The sequence below is a fragment of the Amborella trichopoda genome, chromosome 6 (genome assembly GCF_054954075.1).
Source record: "Amborella trichopoda isolate Santa Cruz 75 chromosome 6, AtrichopodaSantaCruz75HAP2 v2.0, whole genome shotgun sequence".
Classification (NCBI taxonomy): domain Eukaryota; kingdom Viridiplantae; phylum Streptophyta; class Magnoliopsida; order Amborellales; family Amborellaceae; genus Amborella; species Amborella trichopoda.
In genome coordinates, this window is record NC_142341.1 from 18,755,682 (window position 1) to 18,766,519 (window position 10,838).

General features: G+C 45.5%; 1 protein-coding gene across 1 annotated transcript; it reads right to left on the bottom strand.

Annotated features, from left to right (window-relative positions):
- Positions 1-7,686: 7,686 nt before the first annotated feature.
- Positions 7,687-10,605, bottom strand: LOC18426975 (uncharacterized). Its single transcript, XM_011622356.1, has 2 exons — positions 9,585-10,605; positions 7,687-7,790 (listed from the first exon to the last, which is right to left on the bottom strand). Exons 1-2 carry the CDS (start codon positions 10,603-10,605, stop codon positions 7,687-7,689), a joined length of 1,125 nt encoding a protein of 374 aa, XP_011620658.1.
- Between the last annotated feature and the right edge of the window lie 233 nt (positions 10,606-10,838).

Consider the following 10,838-nt stretch of genomic DNA (forward strand, 5'->3'; position numbering starts at 1 on the left):
TATCATCCCTCAAGAAACTCCTTTGTTTGAAAACGATTCCTTACCCTCTGCTCATAGTTTTGAGCCACCTTGGCCAGAAAATGTACCAGAAGTCATTCCTGAGATCAAGCAAGCCATGGGGGTAGAATTCCTGGCTCCATGGGTCACCTATACATTGAACCATCAGAAAGTCTTGCATATCCCCATTTCACTCTTGAAAGCTGAAGCAACACGTCAACCACCACAAAAAGTCTTTTAAAATCCGGTTGCTATAAGTTTAGATGATGTTCTTCAGACCGTTGTCCAGCCAAAATTTTTTCTTTTCCATGGCCTCTTAGGAGAAGTTTGGAGAAGGGCAACTTCCTTGCCCTCAAGGGCAAGATCCTCTAGCAAACTTGAGAACTGAAGTCCGCAGCCTCTAGAGCAAATTGGAGGTTATGCGTATCGCTTCAAAGTATCTCAAAGAGTTTTTCCCAAAGACTGAAAGCTATGATGAGCTTGAAGTAAACGCGCCACTAATGGAGGCCGAAGCCCCTCTTGACAAAGCCACTCACATGCAAGACCTTAAAAAGGTGTTTGAGCTGTTGCGACGTCACCAGCTTATGATGAACCCCTTGAAATGCACCTTCGGTGTACGCTCATGAAAATTTTAAGGGTTTATCATGAGATACCGCGGGCTGGAGATCGAGCTTATCAAAATCAAGGCACTTCAGAACATGCCGCAACCTATAACCCTCGATGAACTGCGGTATCTCCATGGACAACTCGCCTACATTCAGAGGTTTAATTCGAACCTTTCAGAGTGATGCAGACCCTTTTCACACCTCCTGAAGGACACTCCCTTCATATGGGATTAAGCGTGCCAAGTTGTGCTCGAGGACATCAAGCAGTACTTGTTGAATCCATCAGTACTCTCTATGCCATTGTTGGAAGGCCTATCATCCTATACGTCACCGTCTTCAATGAGTCACTTGGGGCACTCCTGGTGCAGAATAATGATGAAGGGAAAGAGACAACACTCTATTATCTTAGCAGCATAATGCAAGGGGCTGAGAAAAATTACCCTCCCATTGAAAAAATGTTCCTAGCCTTGATCTTTGCGGTATAGAAGCTCCACCATTACTTGCTCAGCCACAAGGTCAAGTTAATCTCCAAGGCAGACCCGATCAAGTTCTTTATGACCCGGCCATGCTTGTCAGGACGTTTGGCCAATTGGGCACTATTGTTGATGGAGTTTGACATCATGTATGTACCACAGAAGGATGTTAAAGGTCAAGCCCTAACAGACTTCCTTACGGCTCACCCAATCCCTTCAGAATCTCCCGTGTTAAGTGATCTCCCGGATGAAGAAGTTTTATGTGCGGCACTAACTCGGTCTTGGGAGATGTACTCTGATAGAGCATTCTAGTTATATCCCTAAAAGGCTAAACTCGCAGGCTGATGAGCTCTCAAAGCTCGACACAACCATCCAATTGTATTCAACGGGGCCCACTCCAGTCTGGGTAAACGAATGGAGACACATCGGCTTGAGAACCGAAGTTGACGTAGACGATGAGAGGGAGGTCTTCCTTGAGTGTCCGCCTTACCCATTCGAGGGACACTTCTCGCAGCTAGGGATGCCATCAAGACAGAGCAAGAAATTTCCCAAGAAAAAGAATCCAAGGTCAGGGAGCAAGAGCCCGGATTCTTCGACCCATTGTGTGCATAGGTTGAACAAGTAGAAGATTGGAGCGAGCCTATCATGGTCTTCATAAAACATGGGAGGTTACCTCAAGATCAGGTGGAACGCAATGACATTTGACGGATGTTCATCAAGAACACCCTTCTCGATGGGGATCTCCTCGTTTGTCAGTCATTTGATGGAATCCTCCTCAGATGCGTCGATGCACAAGAGGCAAGCAAAGTACTCGAAGAAGTACACTCAAGCATCTTTGGGATGCATCATTCTGGCCCCAAGCTCTATGAGAGCATCAGTAAACTCGACAATTATTAGCCTTCCATGGTAGCTGATGCTAAAACTACGCCGAAAGATACCAGGTGTGCCAAATTCTCATACATCAGCCCCTAGAGCCTCTCCATCCTACAGTGACATCATGGCCCTTTCCCCAGTGGGGCATGGACATTGTAGAACCCATCGACCCTCCTTCTACTTTGTGTATACTTTGAAGCGTGGGAGGGCAATGATGGTAGTGTTCGTGCTAAAGAAGGGATGTCACTTCTTCAATGTATGCATCAGAACATAGCTTTTGGGGAGAACTTGCCCACCTCGGGGAAGCGAATGGTCCAGGCGAAGGTATTACTGAGGTGGTCGACAAAAGGCCTCTAGATTCAGGGACAACACCAATACCTAAAGGGATATGCTTCCTAGAATGTCAAGGTATTGGGTTCATATGGAAGTGTTCTTGAGCGTGCTTCGCTATTAGCGGCGGTCTAGTGTTCGGGTAGCTACTACGATCGTTGCTCTAATACAGTAAAGGTATTGCTGGAGACGTGGAGCCATGTGAGCAATACTTGACTTCTTGGTCATGGAGGAGCGAGAATCTCCTTCCTGGATCTTCACTTTATTGGAGGTCTCCCGATGCTCGGGGCTATGTATGACGAGTTTGTGCCATCAAACTTAGTCATCTTTGGTGGTGTTCACTTGGGGGGTGAGGAGCTGCCGGCCAGTATTCCCAAGATCTTTGAGGCCTATCAGTCACTTGTCAGCCGATCTAGCAATGGTAGGGTCACCTTCACAGACTGGGTGAAATTCTTTTGCGAGGACTATTCCGAGGGCGGTCAGGGTACTTCAAAGGGGAAAGGGAAGGCAGTTGCAAAGGAGATGCCTCCTATATATCAGTTCGAGGTTGATGATGACCGTGTCTTCTTGGACGCCTACCTGACCTTTTTCTTGTGCAAGTCTGTGCTTCTTGGCTGGGGGGGGGACATTCACTTAGGGGTACTATATGTGGCATGCGACATGGCCAGAGGGTGTGAGTATGCCCTTGCTCAGCCAGTACTATGCAACATACACCATGGCTTGGGGGCCATATACTGTGGAAAGGCTTATAAGGGCTAGGAGAGAAGGAACAACGTCGTAGGAGGAGAAGCGTTTCCTGGGGACTTTAAAACCCCATTGCATGTCCATTACATGTATGGGTGGCTAGGGGCTTATTTTCTCGACACCTACGTCAAGCATCAGTGCTTAGGAAATAAGTTGTGGCCCTTCTTGATGGAGATAGCGAACCAGAGGGCCATCTTCCATACCCCAGGGGAAGCTCGGGGTCTATTCTTTGAACAAGAGGAGAGTCCCTTTCCCTGTCGGGAGCTTCACCGACCGTGCTATTGTCGATGAGTTGGGGAAGGAGCTGGACGGTGCCCCAACAACGATTAAGAAACTCATGTTCATGCTGAGCATCAGAGGGGGAGTCTTACCTTATCAGATTCCACATAGTGCCCGACTAAAGGGCGGAGGAGTTTAGAACTTTTTGGGAGTGTTGGCTATCGGAACATATACGAACTACTTTGGTCCTTGTGTCTTGAAATGACAGAGACCAGCAAATATGTTCTACCTCACTCGACAAATGAGGCTGGGGGATGCTCCTGCTCCTAATGAAGTATTCGTCTTGAACTATCACTCTAACCGGCGGGATTTAGGTCTTCCACATGAGGTAACAGTTGACTAGGCCTCGTCAGAGTTCCTTGCGATGAAGATGATAACTGGGAGTGTCTTCGGCAATCTTAGCTTGATCTTTGAATGAGATGAGGGGCGATAGGTCCTTGGTTATGAGAAGGGCCCACCACAGAACTTGAACGCCATAATCGGGAGTGGTCCTCACAGTAAATTGGCAAAAGGGCCTCCTCAAATGGGTGGATCAGAGGCGGCAGCTCCTACTCCGACAGGGGAAAAGAAAAGAAAGTGCCTGACTGCTGCAGATACTCCTGTAGCATCTTCAGGTAGTGGGCGTACTCGGCGGCGGAAGAGCGAAAAGCTCTCTGTGGTATCAAAACCAGGAGATAGCCCTTCCTCTTTTGATCTTTCAAGAATTCTTCTAGTATCCCCCTTTTTACTTTCTGAACTATCTTTTGCTTCTGCTAAAATGTGTTCTTTTTCTTCAGAAACCAAGGCAAACAACTTCTAGAGCTCTAAGCCTATTGACATTACTTCTGATCGGGAGGGGACTCCAGATCTTAGGGAGGAGCCCTCGAGTCCAGGGACAGCTTCTGAGTCAATGGCGGCTAGGATGGAGACTGAGGAGGATGAAAGCCTCGAAGCAATTGCTCCAGATAATGGCTCATATGTCGACGTTGCCTCCATGCATGAGGGGTTTAGTCCCCTGATTGAGGTAGGGGCTACGACTCAAGAAGAAGAGCCTGGAGTTGATGACATGCCCGAGCACCAAGAGGTTGCTATTCCTATGGTTCTGAGTCACGAAGATGAGGGGGCCGAGCTCTTCGTGGCCGAAGTTCTGGCTGTTGAAGGCGAGGGCCAAGTGGAGGAAGCTATTGCTAGGGGTGAGTCGGCTGGCGAAGGTAAAAGAGAAGGGGCAATTTCTGAACTTGGTGATGCTGAGGTGACAGTTTAGGAGAGTGAAGAGCAAAGGGAACAGGTTCCTCTTCACCCTGTTGAGATAGAAGTGGAGGTCCTCGTAAGAGAGGGTCAAGACAACGAGGTTGGCCTCGAAGAACCTGTGCAGATTGAGACCGGGGCTGTCTATGAGCATAACGGGCAAGAAGCTCTAGGCTTTGCCCTCTTTTCAGAGGAACCAGTGGCTCATATGGCTATCACTTCAACAAGCCCGGTTCTTGAGGTCGAGGTGTCTTCCACAGTGGTGGCCTCAGTAGCACTGTCCAGGCCTGTTTTTTGTGGTGTTTCCAGCATGATTGAAGGCATGCTTAAAGCAAGCCTCCAGGGTTTGAGGGAGCTGCCTTTCAATGAGTTGGGAGAAGGTTTGGCCAGGCTGAGGGATTTTGCTGGAACTACTGCAATCGAGGTGGCTCCAAGGGTGCTTTCTCATTTTGATACAACTCTAAACGAGGTGGAGAACAGGTGGTTAGGAGTGCTGCATCATGAGGAAGAAACCACAAGGGTAGCCTCCTTGGAAGAGTTAATCTTGCCCAGTCGCGAGAAGATAAATGCTTGTATTAAGAAGAAGGCCCTGATAGCTGGTCACCAGCAGGACCTCAAGAAGGAGGTGCAAGGAAGTTTTAAGTTCGGGAGGCAATGCTGCGTGAATACTGAAGGAAGAATTCTCGAGCCGTGAGACAGAGATGGCTCAAAGGCAGGCCATGGAGGCCTCTTTGCTCACAGATTTGTCTGAACTCGATGACACAATTGAGTCGAAAACTGTGGTGATGACAGAAGCGACTCAAACAGTGGCAGAGATGAAGGCACATGTTGAAGGCACTGAGACTTCTTCTGAAGCATGCAACGCTGAGATCAATAGGGTGATTGATTATTTCTGACCATGTCATTTTCCCCCATCTTTTTTTTTCTTTAGTGCCTATAAATTTTTTTACTGATGAATAAAGTGCTTCTCTTTTTTATTGACCTTACTGGATGGTTTTATTCTCTCTTTACTTTTACTACCCTTCATGTGATTCTTTTGAATAACTCTCAATACTTCCATTGTCCGAAGAGACTAATACCCTAAGCCTTGTTTTACCCCATGGCGGGCTGCCGTGGCTTGGATAGCTTCGAAATAGGGGTTCATTGCTTTTTCTCCTTTCAATGTCTGATTGGCCAAATTTTCATAGTTCATTTTCCTCATGATTTGGTGAGCCTGATTACTATAGATAGTCCAGTCAGGAGGGGCTTTGGCCTCCATTAGTGGCACATTTACTTCAAGCTCATCATAGCTTTCAATCTTTGACACGAACTTTTTGAGATGCTTTGAAGCGATACACATGACCTCTAATTGGCTTTAGAGGCTGCGGACTTCGGCTCTCAGGTTTGCTAGAGGATCCTGCCCTTGAGGGGAAGGAAGTTTCCCTCTCCAAACTTCTCTTCTGAGAGATCGGGGAAAGTTAAAAATTTTGGCTGGACAACAGTCTGAAGAACATCCTCTAAGCAACCGGATTTTGAAAGACTTTTCGTGGCGGTTGACACGGTGCTTCGGCTTTCAAGAGTGCAATGGGGATATGCAGGACTTTCTAATGGTCCGGTGTATAGGTGACCCTTGGAGCCGAGAATTCTATCCCCATGGCTTCCTCGATCTCAGGAATGGCTTCTGGTTCATTTTCTGGCCAAGATGGCTCAGAACTGGGAGCAGAGGGTAAGGACTATTTTTCAAATGAAGAAGGGGTTTCTTGGATTATAGTTGGGATGTTGGAATGAAGAGTAGTTGGGGGTAAAATTCTGCCCTGCCTTTCTTCTTCCTTGAACACGTTCACTAACGTCCTCCTAACATCCTCAACATCTTCATGAGACAAGGACATAGTCTTGCTTGTAGACTCGTGACCTTCTTCTCTCATCTTTTGAGGGGACGCCAGATCTGTGAAGTAATATTTTACATCTGCAGAGTGAGTTTCGGCCACAAGGAATGGTCTTTTATCAATATAGATCGTGTGCTATCTCCCGTCTCGACTATTTTTGAAACGTTGGGAAAATGTTGATGGAACCACCCCCTAATCATGGAGCCATGGCTGACCGAGGAGAATATTATAAGAAGTGTCGGTGTCGATTACATGAAACTGGGCGTAATTGTTCAGCTCATTGATCTTAAGATGAAGGCATATCGTGCTAGCCGGTTTTTCTCCTGATTAGTTAAACCACCCCTGAACTGTGATGTGGATCGGGGTAAGGTCTTCGGACCCCAACCCTAATCGAGTAAGGATCCTTCTTGGAATGAGGTTGACTGCCGAGCCTCCATCTAACATGATTTGGCTAATGGGGCGTACATGTAATTTGCCAGCAACAAAGAGAGGGCGATTGTAAAACTTTTCCCTTAGCCGCAGATCGTCCTCTAAAAAGGTGATTGGCATACATCCTTGTAGAATTGTCGGGTCTACCACGATAGGTTTTACTTCGGTCTCGTTCACTTCTGGGTCAGAGAGAGCCTGAACCAAAGCCATCCGGTAATCCTTTGAAAGCATGAGGGCATTGTAGACACTGAGAAGAACTGAAAGCTTCCGTAGATGCCCTATCACATCATATTCACCTTCTTTTGATCAAGACCTTGTGCTCTTGGACCTACCACTAGTTTGGTGGGTATATTGGGTTGAGGAGTAGGTTTGGATAAAGAGGGTTTATTTTAGCTGTCTGGCTGACTCACTTGCACAACAGGATTGGTTTGAGTGATTGACGTTTGAGGCTTTGGGAGAGAATGAGTGCATGGGGTCAAAGGATTCTTAGGAAATTGGAGAATAGGTGTATTGGGATTAGGAAGGAGCCCAGGGAGCTATAGGATAGACAAACTAGTCTTTGAATTAGGGGGCAGTGGTAGACTAGGGAAGTTCAAGGTGTCCAAATTTTGCGGTCTTGTCCTTGCAGCCTCATCTGAGATTTATTTGCCCCGTGATGGGCATTGCTCCTGAAATTTGCACCATGTGGCAAGCCCCTTGAGAATAGAAGCTTTGCCCTCTTGATTATCTCAATCTCTGCTCGAAGTCAGGCTCAAGGGGCCACTGGGGCTTCTTTGGCTTTGACTTCTTGTGCTTCTTTGATGAAGGTGGCTCTGCCTTGGCTTTAGCTGCCAGGGAATCAACAACTGTTAAGAATCCTGCTACCTATGCCAACATCTTTCTCAATCGCTTCAGCTGCGTCCTACGTATATTGATTTCTTCGAATTTCCGGTCGAGAGCCTCGAAGTCTGGGCACATCAAGGTCATATCTACAGAAGACATAAGAGAATGAGAAGCAGGAAAAAAAGGTGGAGAAGGGTTGGAAAGTGGGGACTTTTAAGGTCGTTCCCCTCATCAGAATGATCTGAGCACCGTTTTACGTCATCACTAGGATTGGATGGTTGCAGGGGATATTTTAGGTCTTTCCCTTGCTCAGACCGTTGGGGAATGCTTTTAACGTCGTCACCCTCATCGGACATTTGCTGAGTAGAAGATGAGGCGGGGACATCTTCTTAACAAGACGAAGAAGGAAAAAGGATTATGCCGGGGATGAAGTCCACGAAAGTTGGCAATGGAGGAAGGGACCTAAGAAATTCTTGCTCGACTGTGGGTTGAGCAGTCTTATTTCTTCGGCGAGCAGCCCTCAGTGCCTGTCTCTTTTTGGTTTTTTGACGATATGTGTGATTTGTCTCACTTAGCTATGAGAACTGCTTCTCGCTTCAAAGACTTGAGTCTGCTTCGGCCATGGTAGATCATCCATGGCTGGAAAGTTGAGGGTTCCACAGGGTCTGAGTCATTGATAGGAAGGTCCTAACTTGTGAGATCTTCTTGCCCCGATGAGGGAATGATTTGAGGATCACTTACGGGAAGATTGTAGAATTCTTGATACTCCCGCATTTTCTTTGCGAATTTGTCAAGGAAAGTTGTGCCTTCTGACAAGTAATGACGTCTTATCTGATGGTATGGACACCAACGATCTTCAGTCCCCTTAACAAGGTGAAGGGGTTGCCTTGCATGCTTTGTTGTGATTATGCCTTCCTGAAGCATTGGAATGAAGAAGGTGTAGAGAATTCCAGGCACTTCATCCTCCTCTTGGATGATTACAACATAGGAGACATCAGCTGCCCCGAAGGCCTTCTTTAAGTCTTCGAGCTTTATTTGACCCTTCCAATGTTCACAAAATTGAACCGGAATGGTTAACCGGTTTTGGGGCTGGGAGCGGTTTGAACAGGAACTAGACTAACCGAGGCGGTTAACAATTTTAACTGATTAACTATTTTTAAAAAAAAAACACAAAAGGTGAAAAAATCCAAAAAATTTAAAAAACAAATTGAAAAAAACTTGAAAAACTTAGATTAAGTACATACTATTGTATTACATACATTTATCTTACAAAAAAAATTGAAAAAACTCTTAATATAAATTAATATTTGAATACTATGAAGATATGCAAGACAATTTAGTCAATAAATGAAGTTACAAAGTCCAACTAACAAAGCTAATAGTAATGAGAATGGCGAGGGGGATCATGATATTGTTGTGTTTCACTATCAGGATTTACAGGGTGAAAAATCTGAGTAAGGCTTGGTGGCGTCTGTAATGCCACAGTTGTGCCCCACTCGCCAGTCAGGAATATTTCTTGTGGTACCCCCTTGGCCAAAGTCTCCTAGACTCGTTCAGCCTTCATGCTCTCCCCCACCCTGTTCTGTGTTACCCCCACCCTGTCCTATGTTACCCGCACCCTGTTCTGTGTTATCCCCACCATGTTCTGTGTTATGGCCCTTAGCATCTTCATTATTGTAAATTGAAATTTTATTACATACATGTTTTGATTAAGGTTTACCTGTTGCATACACTCCATCTGAGTTTCAAGATCAAGTTCAAGCATGTAGATGCAGTTTCTTACCCCCTCCATGATATATGCATCATCTAAAGTGGCATTGGATTACAAATTTGGTGGATTAAGAAAGAACCCTGCACATGGTTTGTTATATTATTAATTACGGTAACTTTTCTCGGAGTTGAGAAAGAGTCATGAATTGCGACAGTGAATCATAAATTACCTGCTGCATGGATATCCTGGTACAGTTGGTCTCTCCACCGACGATCAACAATCTCCAATATCTCTTCATTCCATATGTTATTCTCAAATATAACTGCCCTTGCACATCTCATTGCATCGAACAGAAACCTCATTGTGAGTTTATCATCAGAGTCACATAACCTCAACACCCATACTAAAGGTTCAGTTACAGAAACAACATGGTTACATCGAGCCCAGAACCTCCGATCGAGAAGGGTAGTTTCAACCTGCCTTCCAAGTTGACTCATTGCTGCCATATCAGTATTCCATTCATTAGAGCATATCATTGACCTCAATCCTGCCTTGTTTACCAATATCGATTGTATCGTAAGGAATGTTGTAGCGAATCTAGCAGTGGACTCCCTGACAATCTCTCGCATGCAATGCTCCCTCATTAAAGCATGGAGGTACGTGTGCTTGTATATAAACCTTGTAATCAACTTGATCTTCAAAATACAATATCTAACCCTCTTCAGCTTCTCTATTTCCTTGAGCATCAAATTAATACAACAGGCAGCACAAGGAGGCCAATAAAGATTGGGTCTTCTCTCCATTAGCAACAAGCCTGCTTTTCTGTAATTCGCAGCATTATCAGTCACTACTTGGACCACGTTTTTAGGCCCAACCTCATTTACAATTTTGTCTAGGTGGGCGCATATCAGTCTTCCAGTATGTCTCTTTCTTGATAAATCAATGCTAGAGTGGTAAACAATGCCCCTAAGGCAACCTATTAAAAAATTAACAAGATACCTATGGAACTTGTCCTTCCAATCGTCAGTCATGATGGTCACTCTTGTACCTGGCCAACAAACCTTGAACTGTGCAATAGGCTTATCAACATCATGAACAACAGCTTCTAAACATGGCCCTACAAGCTCCTTCGTAGTTGGACCGTTAACACCTGGCCCTGCCTCAGCTATAGAAGCTACCATCTGTGGGTAGAAGTCTGAGCTTGCAGAATTAAATGGCAGTGCATTAGCATACCAGAACATGCTAATCATCTTTCTTGTTTTTTCTATTAATACACATGCTGATGGAAATTTTAATTTTTTTTTATGATATTGTGACTTGTGGGGATCAAGCCTAGAGGGTTCGTGGGTCATTGATAGCACATCTATGGGTTCATATCGTTGAGTAGTAGATGGTCGACTATAAGAGGATGTGAGACTAGAGAAACTACGTCTCAATCTACTAGATGTGGGCCTAAGCAATAAAGGCCCACATCCTCCCCTAC